General features: G+C 47.6%; 2 protein-coding genes across 2 annotated transcripts; one reads left to right on the top strand and one right to left on the bottom strand.

Annotated features, from left to right (window-relative positions):
• Window positions 1-3597: 3597 nt before the first annotated feature.
• LOC120838557 lies at window positions 3598-6485 on the bottom strand. Its single transcript, XM_040208537.3, has 4 exons — window positions 6262-6485; window positions 6083-6153; window positions 5630-5696; window positions 3598-3993 (listed from the first exon to the last, which is right to left on the bottom strand). Exons 1-4 carry the CDS (start codon window positions 6394-6396, stop codon window positions 3880-3882), a joined length of 387 nt encoding a protein of 128 aa, XP_040064471.2. The 5' UTR covers window positions 6397-6485; the 3' UTR covers window positions 3598-3879.
• Window positions 6486-6988: 503 nt separating this feature from the next.
• LOC120838544 (calcineurin-binding protein cabin-1) lies at window positions 6989-12602 on the top strand. The gene has a single exon (XM_040208526.2). It carries the CDS (start codon window positions 7182-7184, stop codon window positions 12477-12479), a length of 5298 nt encoding a protein of 1765 aa, XP_040064460.1. The 5' UTR covers window positions 6989-7181; the 3' UTR covers window positions 12480-12602.
• Window positions 12603-14445: the final 1843 nt, after the last annotated feature.

The raw sequence follows: 14445 nt of genomic DNA, 5'->3' as shown, positions 1-14445 counted from the left end.
GAGATCGTTGATGAGCGACCAAGTTTTTTTTATATCAGAACGAGCGTCCTTAAATTTGTTTCTAAAGTGCATGCGTTTGGCCTGACGAATCATGGCATTAACCTTGTTTCTGTATTGCTTAAATTTCAATCGTAGCATAGTGTTACCGGGGGAGCGTTTTGACTGTGCCCATAAAAGATCTTTTTCTTTGATGGCTGCCAATATTTCTGAAGACATCCATTTCTGGTCTATGTTACGATGTTTAATTTTTACAGTGCGTGTAGCCGCCTTTTTAAAAAGGTTAAACTGAGCTACAAACTGTTCATAACCGTCAGCTGGAGATGTAGTTAGAAGAAAAGTATTCCAATCATGTTGCTCCACAAGTTTATCGAAGTGCCTGGGATCAACTATTGACAACTCCCTCACAGCGCCAACATAAGTCAACGGCTTAGATATCTGTGTTAATGAACAACAGACAAAATAATGATCAGCAAGTTTCGTTTCAATAATTGCAGACTGAATTACTACGTTCTGTGCTCGTACGTTTATATGATCAATGTTAGATACCACCAACTGGCCAGAGATGAATTTCTCCCGTGTTGCCTTCTGAATTGTTGCTTTTAGGCCCCATTTAGACAAAACATCAAGGTAGTCTGCGACTATGGTCACTGTGGGACGAAGTACGTCGATATTAATATCGCCGTTTACACATACAAGCTCTTCAGATGAAAGAGTGGACAAAGCTAAATCTAATTCGGCCAGAAATAACCGTGCATTACAGCACGGGGGACGATAGATTGAGAAAAGGACCAGGGATAACAAAGGAGTGCTTAAGTGCAGCGTAACTACTTCTGCCTGTTGGAATGAAAATTTTAACTCGGCCACCGACCAACTATTTTTTATAAACACAGCCACACCCCCTCCTCTTCCCATTGGACGAGTATAAGAGAACACCTCATAGCCTGGTATTTTATATTTAGAGAAACTGTCCGAAGAAATGTTAATCTCGGTCAGTACAAAAGCATCAAAACAAGAGCAAAAAGGGGAGATTAATGCGAGAAAATGGTCCCAGTATTTCCGGATGCTTCGGATATTAACATGGGTAATACGAAAAGTATTACCTTTGAAACTTGTAAAAAAGTTCTGTACTTCTGAAAATGAAACAAAAGTACGAAAGTCATCACAGTCCATAATCAGACGGTCCTCTCTAGGTCCAATATCCTTTTAGTTTATCAGTTCAAGATCGTGTTCACAGCTGATGCGCACTGGGGTTGCCTCATCTTGCCGCTTGGCAAAGATCTTGCCATTTCGAACCCAAACATACTTGAATCTTTTCTCCTTTCCCCGTGTTCGAGCCTTCCAGAACAGGTTTCGGTTGATTTGGGTGAGATTCTCGTTAAAATAAAGCTGGGGTAGAGTTCCCGCTTGTGCGAGTTCGCGCAGACCGCCACGTGCCTTCATCCATATCTCTCGTGCAGCTGATGACGAAAATCGAACCAAAATCGGGGGGATCTTATCCTTTTTGCTTGGGAGCCTGTGGACAGCTACTATGTCAGAAGGTTGAAAAGATGTGATTGACAGTTTGTCTGCGAGGTCAAAGACGGATTTTTTTAGGTCTTCATTGGTTGACACCGGCATGCCATGGATTTCTAAATTAGGCAGGCGGTTGTACTGTTCAGCGTCATTTAACTCGACCTGGAGATGGGAGATGCATGCAGCGTTCTCAGACACAACATTTTTCAGTTGAGTCATCTCTGCTTTCAGGTCTTTTATTTCCTTTTTACTTGTTGTCATTTCGACAAGTAGCTGGTCATATTGGCCTGAGTTGAACTCCACGGAGGTCTTCAGCTCGTTCACAGTGGCCTTCATTTCTTCGAATGTTGTTTTTAAGGTCAACAGGTCATTCACTTGGGCTGGTAGTCCAAGGAGACTATCTACTTTGTCCTTAAGTGAAAGAAGTTGATCCAGCTTTTCGTTCACTTCAGCAAACTGAGCTGACAGGTTCGCAATATCCAACTGTGAGGAGACCTTATCAGGGGCCGATGACTCCCGTCCGTCTTTCGCGCGACATGACCGACAGCGCCATTTTTCTCGTTTCTTAGTTCCCATAACCTGGAACGTAGATTCCGCCACACCTGAGCAAGGAGTACCCATGTGGTACGGAAAAGAGCATTCTACGCAGGTTAGAAAGCGTCCATCATCAGGCAGCAGTTTTGAACATGCTATGCACTCTTTCACAGGCATGGTAAAGTGGCAAACGAAAAGTGCGAATACTTGCTGCAGTTGGGTGAGGCAGACGTCTTCGCTTGTGATGACTGTTGCCGGTGAAAGCCACGCAGTTCCTTGAAGGCGCGGGTAACAGACGAGTCAGCTTCCGTGATGCGATACCTGGGTCGTTCTTAGCATATCGAGAACGAATGTGATCCCGTAGAAAGGCAGAAGTCCGTCACCAGACTGGAGGTCGCCGGATGATTATAGCGGTAGTCGAGTCCGTGGCACAAATCTGTAGTTGGCAAGTCACTTGTGAGTCATCAGGATTGCTATTCAAGATAATATATACAGAGCGGTGGAAACAAACGTTCGGATGCTACGGCTTCTTCTTCTTCGTTCCTTGATCTTCCTCAAGATCAACTGCCAATAACGAGTCCACATAAAATATACTTCTGGATTTAAACTTTTTTGGCATTTACATCTCCCTAACCTGAAACGGACGGTACATGAAATCAGTGAAAAATATGCGAGTAGGTGACCATGGAGCAGTGCACAAAACGAGTGATATGCAACTATGAGTACAAAAATAATTTTCATAGGCTATTTCAGTCATTCTAGCCGCTTATCCTCCAAGGCATAGGCTCCAAGGGAAGCATCGTGGGCGTCTACATTTTCGTCGATCAACTTATCGAGATGTGACAATTAAATCGATGGCACTATTTCCAACTATCTGCTAAACAAATACCTCTTGCAGATTTCTTGGTGCTATACAGTTAAATACTAAAATTCCTTCATAGTAATGTCCAAGACGCTTCGAGTAGCTGTAACATTTTACTATCCAGAAGGCATATTCCTTTCATTTGGTGGCAAAACCCTTTGCCGCCCGTGCAGCTTGTGGCATCTATCATTTGCCACTGTGTCGTGTTTGCTTATTTAGTGAAAGAAGAAGCGAGGACTGGACGTGTTGCTAGCTGAAAAGGGAAGAAGTGGAGAATAGAGAGAAGGAAGATGTATTATCCCAGGACAACATTAGCTGAAACACCCAATCAGGCCTTTTTCTGCACCTGCGGTCCCCACAATCATTATTTTCTCTCAATTTAACAAATAGTCCAAATTATGGGACTTTGCATTACATTACTAGTTTGGACCACAGCTCTCAAAAACTGGCAGGTAAACCAAAGAAGCACAAAGGACTGTTTCAACTCAATTCGTCCGCAATAGTACATCACAGACAAACTATATAAGAAAATCTGCTGTCTGTCCAATTTCCTATGGTATAACATACTGCAAAGACCCCCAGTTCCCAGAATATTACGATCAATCTTCTCTAGTGGAATAACACTCAAACCGCATTGTCGCTGCACATTAGAATCGAGCCACTTCTTATGTTTTCCGACAGAGTCCAAATGCAAGACCATTTTAATTTATTTAAACGAGCATACATCGGACACAATTCACCTCGTACGATGTTTGGCTGCAGGGAAAACATCTGTCGTCAATACGGTGCACGATGGGACATGCAGGGTTCACGGTTGGACACCAACAAACACCACAATTAGTTAAAAAGGGGCGGCAGACGTCTGCCACCTTGATCGGAGGCGTCTCTTGACAACGTCGACTGTTTCAGAGGCTTGGAGGCTGCCCGGGCGCACCAAGTGTTTAAAACTAAGGAATGTTCTCCGGCAGATGTCAACTGGCCTTGGGGCACTTTTCCTTGCGCTTCCTAGATGAATATTCACTGGCCGGGTAATGAGGCATCGGCTCCACGGGCTCTTGCTTTACCCGTCTGTATTGCCTCTCGTCCTGCAAACGGTTGCCCAGCAAATCAGAACCACACAATGCAGTAGAATTAAGATTTTTTTTTTTTTTTTTTAAATAACTTTGGTTTCTGCACATTTCTCTACAATACCTACACTCTACATTTAGTTCAAGCAGCACTAGCAGTGAAAATTATGTTTCAAACACCATATCTAAAATAGGAACATTGTGTTAAAAAAAGCAAGAACATACAGGATATATTTAAAGAAGAAGAAATCCCAGAGAATTTGTTTTATATATTTAGCAATACAAAATTGATTGCACTGGGTGTACTGAATGAAGCTGATACATCAGGGGAATCATTGTAACCAAACTGATGCATATAGACATTAAAAGGGCCATGAAACACTTTTCCAACGTTCCAACCCAGACCAGGCGGATTTTTTCAGTCGCGCACCAGTCACCTAGCTGTGTTTGGAGATTTGTGTTTGTCCTTTGTCCCTGTTGTTCCCTTTCTCCAGGGATTATTTTTGACATTCTTGTCCACCTTGCTTGCACCTTTGCCATTTAATTGCATTATACTCATAAACTTTTTTCTGTTTAGCTTTCCTCCTCAACTCATAAATCATGCATTCTACCAAACATATCAAGAAGAAGGAAAGAGGGGAGTCCCCTCCTGCTCGGACTCTCGTTTGTGTGCCCAGACACAGCCATTCTCCCCTAGAAGATTAGCCCGTCACTCAAAATTCATACAAAAGGTGCTTTTTCCACCCCGTTCATCCCCGAAGCTGACAGTGCTGTGGAAGCTACATGCTCGTTGGGCCAGCCACACCTTTGCCCCGTAATCACGCTCTCTCGCACATACCTATGCGCAGAGAATGAGGTCAGGTGATGAAAGGGAGGCGGCCGATTGGTCCAGCAGCTTGATGAATGTCAGCTTAGGGGTGAAGGGAATAAGCGAGGTCCAGTGTCGTGTGACATTCGTTTGGACCCGGTAACGTGTTTTGGGGACCGTGGATGTATCACAGTGAAAAGGCAGAGAGCTTATGAAGGGAAGGAGGTACGAAATAGTCCGCTGTGTTTTCGAATTTTCGTACTGAAAGTCAGGAAAGACTTTCTACTTTTTTTCTTTTGGCCCACTGAACGATGTGCTATTAGTAAAATCCCAATCTAAACTGATTCATCCCAGCCCAAAATTCGTTTTATGGGCCTTCTAAGTGTAGAGCTCCGGGGGTGTTGCGGTTGGCCGCGAGAGGGGTGGGGGGTCTGTCGCAGCTGGCAATGAGCGAGGGAGGGGGGGTGTCGATGCGGGCCACCGCCCCAGGTGCCCCTGACCCAAGTTCCACCACTGGTGTGTAGTGGCTTTCCCCCATTGGAATATTTGACACTGCATTAATCACACCAAAGAACCTTGAATGAAGTGCATAATAAAATTACACTCGGAAGATTTTTTTTTTTTTTTTTTTATATTTGAGGTTGACCAGAAGCCATTACTCTGGCTTAATTGTTTAAAAAGCGGAGCATGTGTGGCAACCACCTCATGTCACATAGTACTCTCATGCACAGATCATGTTTGATGTTATCAAGCAGCAACCATGCACAAGATGAAACGTGCCAATGATAGTTCTCTTTCTCTTGTGTTTGCATGCTTTCACAAGTGTTTAACTTGAAAGGAACTTACCACAGGATACTGAGGCATCGCAGTATGCTTTTCTTGCTTGTAGTTGTTGAGCCTCTGGATCAAAAACCTGTAAAATCGTCATCTTAGATTGTGGAGGCAAGTTCAATTCCAGGATTTTCATTGTCCTTGTTTACGTTTTTCTTTAGATGTTCGAGTTCATGTTTGCGAGCAATGTCTAAAATACGCTAGTTGACTTAATAACGAGCTGAATAAACTACCAACCGACCACGAAAGAACCTGATTAAACATGTCGCGGATGATACGACTAGATTCGACTAAAACCGTTTCGATAAATGCTGGCAACAGAAAACAGAATCATGCAAGTACTCGTTTGGTCTTTCTGCGGAAGCTACAATACCCGATTTAGACAGACTCGTCCTGCGTTCTAACAAGAAGAGATCGCCTTCGCGACGGGCGAACACGTCGGCCGCGGTAAAAAGAGAGAACGCGCACCTTTTTTCTTTGTTGAGTCGCGCCGTAAGTTTCTTAACCCGTTGTATCCGGTACATGAGGTGGTAGTTTTGCTGCGGGAGGGGAATAGGAAAGACAGGAAACGATGAATGCCAACTGCCAGCTTGGGCCCAAGCTGTCAAAAGACAACCGCTCGGCGGGCGCCTGCTCCCGACACCTACCCGCTGTATGCTGTTGTACCGCTTCAGCAGACAGTAGTATTTGTCGCAGTAGGGCTCGGCACTCGTCGACGTCTTCGGCGTCGGGGCGTTGACGTCGTTGCCGACGCCGTTGCTCGTCGATACACCGTGCTCCATTTTGAACGCTCCACTTGGCTGCCATTGGCAACTAACCCACTACTCAAGTCAAGGACCGTTCCTACTTGCGCTTTTTTGTTTTCCTCAATAAAGCCTGAATCGAACGGCAGTAGTTTCGAACAACCGTTGTTCGACTAGATTCGGTTCGGTCTTTCGTCTAGTAATGCCCTCGAACTTTTCAAATTCGACGGGAAAAGTTAGAGTCAACTTTTGCTAAGTGATATCTATATTTTATACTACAAAAAAAAAAACAAAAAAAAACCAAGTATTTTTTTTTAATAAGTAAATTAGTGTTTTGGGATCCGAACCTACGGAACCTACCGAACCAGGTTCGACCAAGTGGGTTCGATGACAGGTTCGTCTAATAGAGAAAGGAGAAGGACCTTTCAAAGTGGGTTTCGGTTGCCTTTAACAAGTATATTTCTACATAACGTTTATTCCACAAATTATTATGGTTATAAGGTTTAGTAGGCAAATAAAAATTATAAAAACCTTAAGAAAACCCAAACCAGAAAAAAAGGTCTTTTAAAGATATTTTATTGTTCAGTGGCGCTCTCTACAGAGTTTATTTTATAGATTTGTTTTTGCGATGCGAAGGCTTCAACAAAACAAGGACACGCTTGAACGAAGGATGCGAGTCGCAAGTTGGTTAAATTTTTTGTTTCCGTCGGTACGATGCGCAAGGTTTTGCCAATTTTGAGTCGGTTTAAAGAAGGAATAGCAGCAATGGTCATACGTGCCGCCTGTTTTGGGGCCGACTCGGACGCAATTATCGGCACACGAGCATGATCAAATTCAGCGCGCTCAACTCCAACGACAGTTCCACACCGGAAGACGGAGATGTGGTGTCTGTGGTCACCAGGGAGGCGCAAGAAGAGGAAGCCTTCGGACTGTACCGCAAGGCCCTCGGGCAAGTGCAGCAAGAGAACTTCAGCGAAGCCCTTGCCACCTTCAAGGAACTCCTGTTGCTTCCGTTCGTCCACAAAGCCAGCTCCGACGACGGTAAGGGTCCGCTTTCGCCCGCGCTCTCGCTCAAGTACGTCGCCCTCAAAAACCTCGGCTCCATCCAACTCCAGTTGGGCGACGCTCGGAGCGCGGTCGAAGCGTACCTGGACGCCGTCGAGATTGACTCGAGTGACGTCACCGTCTGGTTCAAGATGGGGAAGCTGGCCCTGACGCTACACCTGTATCCTCTTGCTAGGATCTCTTTCGAAGAAGGCCTTAAGTGTAGTCCCAAACATTGGCTCTGCCTGAATAACCTGATGACAGTTTTGTATGCTCTCAACGACTACCAGACGTGCTTGCATTACATCGCAAGGGCGTTGAAGCTCGACCCAGGCTACACAAAAGCCCTTGCACTGAGAGATGCCATCTATAAAGAGCACCCCGCCCTCTCAAACAATGAGTTCTTCGGGGACTGTGATCCATCCGTCTTCACGTGTGCTGCCACGGAAGCGGAGGCGGCGGAAGTGGTCAAGGAAGCGCTCGCCCTGAGGGAAAAAAGGAGGGAGCTTTACACCCCGGGAAAACTGGCCGTCCTACCTCTGCGTAAAAAGATGAGGGAGTTCACCTGGGCAGAGCTGGGACAAGCGCTGCTTGACTTGTATGAGTATATTGCAGCCGTTAGGGAGGACGGTCAAGTATCACTAGCTTGCAGGGTTGATCTTTGTAAAAGCGACGCAGAGGGGAAGGGTTTGCTGGGGGCCATGGACGTTGTTAAGAAGGAGTCGCCGACTGACAGTCTGCAGCAGACCAGCGGTGGGAATTCCACGGGCGACTTGGTGATCTGCATCAATCCACCGAGCGATCCGACGTCACAAGGGGAGACGGAAATGCCTCAAACGGAACAGAACAATCCTGGAACACTGCAGCCGATGGAGTTAGGCGGACTGGCCGAACAGCTGACGGTCATCACGCGGGAGCCAGCCACACCCGAGGAGATTGGCATACCACGAAACGCAATGCCTGGGAGCAGACGGGGTGGGAAGCGAAAGAGGCTTTCCCTGGAATACCTCGATCCGTCGCTGAAGCGGAGGTCGGCGAGGGTTCGTAACACGCTCCGGAAGACACAAGAAAGTGTCAATTACCAAGAGCTCCTGACTCCCTTTCTTCCATCAAGCCTGATGAGCGATGGTAAAGACGACAGGGAGGACAGCATACCAAACTGCTCGGACTTGAACAGTGACCACACCTACGGGATGACTCCCAACAACAGCCTCCAGGATGACAGCACTAAAGTTGTCTGCGACAGCGACACCATTGAGAAGATGGAGTCTGAATCGGTGCAGAAGTTCATCAGCGACCATAAGGACAAATTTGACTTGATGGACCTAATGTACAACTACCTTCACGAACTTAGCATTCGAAATCACCTCCTCTGGCCCACAACCCTTCGTTCTATCTTCGTTCGCGTTTACGAGAACCTGCGGTCACACATCCAGAGGCCCTCCATTTTTGCAGAAGAGGACGAGGCCGAGAGCATCCGTCGGCACGGCTTGTCCACATTAGTTTATTGCGAGCTGGTAATGGACAAAATTGTCGTAGTAAAGGCACAGGCATCCCCATCTATCTCACCGCGGAGCCCCGGGAATCAACTCGGACCAGACTTCCCGAGCACCCAGTTTGCAGCAGACTTGGAGTTCCTGGGACAGATGTCAGTCCGCCAGGGTGTTTTTAAGGAGCTGTGGCTTTCGTTCGCTTTGCGGTCCTTCTGGGCGGAAGCCCGCTTCCAAATGCTCAGTGGTGAGACTGAGTCTGCAGTGCAGACACTGGAGGACATCCTCAGGTATATCGACCAAGAGAGCAAGCCCAACAGGGGCCCCATCAAGGTCCAGATCATCAACTGCAAGATGAACCACACCATTACTCGAGAGATAGTTCAGGAACAGTTGGAGTCCCTGCAGAGGTGCCAATCTCTCGAGGAGGTTCATCGACTCTTTGAACAGGGCCGGTTTCAAGCAGTGGCAGACCTTTTGATCCAGACATTCAAAAAGCCGGCGTCGAGGGGACGCAAACTGCACGCCAAGGCAAACATTCCTGAACGTCACGCCCAGCTGATCCTCCTTCAGGAGTCGCTTTGGAACCTGAAGAACTACCAGAGCTGCCTGAAGTGGGGAGAGGCTTCGCTGAACGAAGCACTAAGCGAATTTCTGTCTGCGGCGACCGCGGGGCTCAAGTTTGACTGGTCTAATACAATTGTGATTGTGCTCTCAGACATTCACCGTTGCATCAAGCAAGAAAAGGGTTTATTGGGTTGTTTAGACAGCACCAAGCTTACAAGGATGGCCCATAACATCATCAAGCTTATCAATGTCCAGATGGATGTCGGCGACTCGTGCATTGAAATGGCGATCCCAACCGTTCTTTCGTGGAACATTCTGTATTACATACTCAAGTATGAAGAAGACAAGATACAGTCTTTGGCAGCTCGCTCTGACAACAAGGATGAGCCTGAAAAAGGGTCAGGGGAAAAGAATGGTAACGTTGACCTGAGTGCAGTCATGCCATCCTCTTTGATGCTCTTGTTCACGGCACACGAGTACTTGGGAAGACGGTCGTGGTGCACAACATCAGACGGCGTTTTGCTTTTTTTGTCTATCGACGTAATGACAAGGGAACTCGCTGGAAATCCAGCCACTGCACATGCATTCAAGGAAGACCTCACAAATGGCATTGAGCAGTGCTTCTACTGTCTCTACGGGCACCCCAGTCGACGAGGGAAGGTGAAGCACCTACAGGAACACAATTCGAGGCAAGTCAGCTTAAGCTGGGAGCGGACGAAGCAGGTGTTTGATTTCTTCAAGCCTTCCATCATGCCCGAGTTTGATAGCTACCGTACCAGCACAGTTTCATCCGAGTTGGAGGTTCTCCTCAAGCGAATTGTATCTATGGTTCCACCAGAGCAAGACCCTGCTGCTAATCTTGATGGAGTTGTTGCTTACGTAGATGGAGGAACTGACAAGCTTCCCAGCCTTCCCAGCAGTGACACCTTCAGTCCAGTGGTACAGCAGGTTTATTACCTCCTTGGGGACTACTATTTCAAAAACAAGGAATTTGGAAAAGCAATTCGTTATTATATGCTGGATATCTGCATCAACCCCAATCGGCTAGACTCTTGGGCTGGGATGGCACTGTCACGGAGTGCGCAGTTGGAGCAGCGTATCAATTCCTGCGAGCCAAAGAATGAAGGGACCATCTCGAAGAGGTCAATTTCATCACTGCGTTGCTTCAAGCATGCCTTGGAAGTTGATCCCGCCAATGCATCCCTCTGGATAGAGTATGGATCACTAGCGTACATGCTTCAGTCACACATATCTCGACAGCTGAAGCAGAGCAAGCAGTTTGGGCTCGGTGACGAAGCCATAGAAAGCCTGACCTCAAAGAAGCGGGAGCTTTTGGAGACGGCCAAACACTGCTACGAGTCTGCGAATCGCTGCGAAGAGGATGGAACAGGCAATGACGAGATGTGGCTGAACCACTATCTTCTTGGAAAAATCACCCACAAAATGGGTCGCCCCCCAAAAGTCTACCTGAAGCATCTCTGGTTGTCCATGGAGCACTTGCACGACATCGGTGCACGGTACCCAAAAAAGATACAGTACCACAGTCCACCGCCGCTTTCGATTGAGGCACTTGAATTGTACTACAAGATTCATGCCTTTTGCATGAAGTACCTGCTAAAGTACGAAGAGAGGTTGGCACCAAAGCACGAGCTGAAGGTAATCTGGAAGTACATTCGAAAGGCCGGAACCAGTCCTTTTGCAGACTGCCGGGAGATGACCGAGGAAACTGCGCCATCTCGTTCACCTAGTCCAGTTGAGGACGACGAACCTACCATCCGAAGAAACCCCAAGAAGAGGGGACTGGAGACTGACCACGACTATTTCCACCACAAGAAGCACAGCATTGGCAGTCGAGATAATCCTATTTCGGTCGACTCCCCTCCCGAAGGCGACCCTGAATTGACGATAGTCAAAGAGATCCTGGACTGTCTGGTGACTGTTGTGAGCGAGAGGTTGGAGGCCGAGGCCAAGCAGAAGGTACCTGCAGCTGTGGCGCAGCCTAGGCCCGAATTGAGGCAAGTGCCGCGAGAATCCAAGGAGAACACTGAACTGGAAGCCCAGAAGGAATCGTTGCCAGAGGCCAAATGCAGACATTCCTTTGGAGACGCCAGTGACAGCTGGCCAAAGCGTGGGCGTAGCTCTAGTGCACCCAGACCCTCCTCAAGCGCAAGGAAAGAAGCATCCAACGACCAGGATCCCCTTAGCATACTTCCAGAACCCGAGAGGAAACAAAGACTGCTCAAATTCTGCGTGCATGCCATGAAAGAGTGCCTGGGTCGCTTTCCGCAGCACTTCAAGAGTCTGCATTACTTGGCCCGCTTCTACAGCCAATCCAAGTACGCCTGCAACCTCCAGCTAGCGTATGACTACCTCATGGACTCCGGACAGAATCGAACGGACATGCCGACGCCGGGCCTTTTCGCAGAGCGTAAGAACACCAACTTCTTCACGGGCATCTGGCACACTCCCGGCGACGAGATTGATCGACCGGGCAGCTTTGCTACCCACATGTTCCGCTCGATCGTGCTCCTGATCGATATTCTCGAACGACGGAAGGACATAGACACGATGGCCTATCTGGTGGTTCAGCTGAGCCGAAAGCCGGAGATTGAGAAGAAGTACCTGCGGGATGTTGACCGGGAGTACCTGGCGCACAAGGTGTTCAAAACCGCCATGGGTATGGCCAGCAGTCGCCTGGACGGGCTCATGAATGAGGAGCCTCCGCCCGACGAACACGTGCTGGTGGCCGCCCTCCTCACTGTATACAAGACCTGGCAGGTTTTCCAGAAGGCAGGCGTCTTTCAGGACGAGGCTGGGGAGGTCCTGGCCGAGTCTTACAAGCTGTTCAAGCTCGGAGAAGTAGATTCTTCGCCGCCTATCCTGGACCAAGCCACCATGTTCTGTGGCCGCTGCATTCACAAGGAGACTCTTCGGGCCATGGACTCTGCTCTAAACCAGGACATGTTTGGTCAGGAGCCTGGGAGGCCTTCCATAGATTTTTACTCTCCTGGACCTCTTTGAAGTTTTGTTCTGCGTGCACAAGTTGAGGTGGAAATAATATTTAAAAAATGCCACGCCCCTTTTCTTTTTTTTTTTGAAAGAGGCATACAGTTGGATTTTGGTAAATAAATGTGTCGACTGCTAGTTTGACTAAATCTTCCTTGCATGCTATGCTGCGGCTAAGCTGGGCTGATTTGATTGCCACATTTGTAGTGCCAGAGCGCTCACCCCAATACTTCTTAACGAATACTGCAAGCCTGATCCCTGGCCCGATTAGGTGGGCATTTTTAACAAACAATAAATTAATTTTTCTCAACACTGCAGTGACACAGCAACTCTGCTGTGTTGTTCTGGTAAAGGTGCGCGCATTTTTGAAATCCTCGAATATTATATAGGATGAAGTACTATTGGATTTGGCTTTTGTACGGAGCAGCAGCGTGCCTCTCGCCTTTTAGTGCTGCTCTAAAATGCTCAAACATCGATGAGTTTGTGTAGCTGCACGCACTGCACGTATCGGTGTAAGCATTCAGAAATTTTTGGAATGCAGAAGCATTTCTGATGGGATCTTTTGCACTTCTCGAGTCCGCCTGTGCTGCAACGATGCAGGCGGCACACATCTGTTATTTTCCCACTTCAATTATACATATTGAGGAAAATGCACCCAACCAGCGGCGTACCAACTTGTTTTTTTTTTTTTTTTTTTTTTTTTTTTGGGGGGGGGGGGGGGGGGGGGGGCATATTAGACACCCCCCAAAGGCCGGGGGGCGATGCCTTGGTATCCCTTGGGCGCCGTCGGCCAGTGTTTGTCCAGTGGCGGCTGTTTCAGGGAGGGGGGGGGGGGGGGGGGGGGGGGAAACACATGCATCATTTGCTGAGGGTGAAACCAACGCGCGCGTACAAGACTGCGCGCTCTCGACGGCTGCGGTATCTTATATCGCGGAATCTGCCACATCAAAGCCGCCCAGTCAATTTCGAAGCACTACAGCACTTCAAGAAGCCAGTGGAGGCGCATAAGACCGATTTAATTGCAGAACATAAGAAGCATACCGGCGATCTGTGGCGGTGATGTAACAAGTGTTACCCTTTAATTAAAACCCGAACCGAAAGTGTTTCCTGCCCAGGGCGGCAGGAAGTAACCCGAATGCCACACATTTTGTGTGTGTTCTGAAACCTTATAACACCATAAAAAGACAAACTACAATGCCAAAGTATTTATAAAATAGTTTAAAAAAATTTAATTTATTGCGATCATAGTGAGATTGATTTTGGCCAACATTATATTTTGGCAGTACGGTTTGGCTATTTCCCGTGTTGGGCGGCCGCTTACGCCACCTAGCAGACCTAGGCTACAAACACGACCGTGCCGAATAGAATTTACAGGAGCTGCGACGCGAAGAGAACCTGTGCTGATCAACGCAATATTTAGGACGCACATCAACGTACGAGCGATCCTTGACGTCAATTATGCACAAAATTTATTTACAACCATGTTCAATTCAATGCGAAGCCCAACGGTGATGCGTGATCACTTTTCCAGCGGTGCGTAATTGAGAAGCTTCTCGATCAGGTCAACGTGGCCCAACAGCATCCGCCGGCAGCAGTACCGCTTCAAGCCAAGAGCGTCTAGGGCATCACTGGAGAGTAAAGACAAAAGACATACGTATCATACCTATTACAATGAAATATATGATCAAAGCACACGCCACGTTCGGAGTGAACGTACCCTTCGGTGTATTCGGCTTGCAGAAGGCCCAAATAAGCTTCCCACTTGTTGCCGATGACTTTGCCGCAGGTGAAGCAGCGCACGGGAATAATCATTGCTAGCTGTAGCCTCCCTACAAAAGTAAATGAGAGATTAAAATTAGATTGAGCTCCACGGTTTGCTTGGATTGTCAACCGTTCAACGTCACCCGGACGTTTAATTTCTTTGGATCGTTCCTATGAGTTATATGATGTTAAAATCTTATTGCCGTTGGCAAGAAGGTTT

This window comes from Ixodes scapularis, unplaced genomic scaffold (assembly GCF_016920785.2).
Source record: "Ixodes scapularis isolate PalLabHiFi unplaced genomic scaffold, ASM1692078v2 PGA_scaffold7__128_contigs__length_106722199, whole genome shotgun sequence".
Classification (NCBI taxonomy): domain Eukaryota; kingdom Metazoa; phylum Arthropoda; class Arachnida; order Ixodida; family Ixodidae; genus Ixodes; species Ixodes scapularis.
The sequence above is the reverse complement of the archived record's forward strand: the minus strand, read 5'-3'. Positions and strand labels throughout refer to the sequence as shown.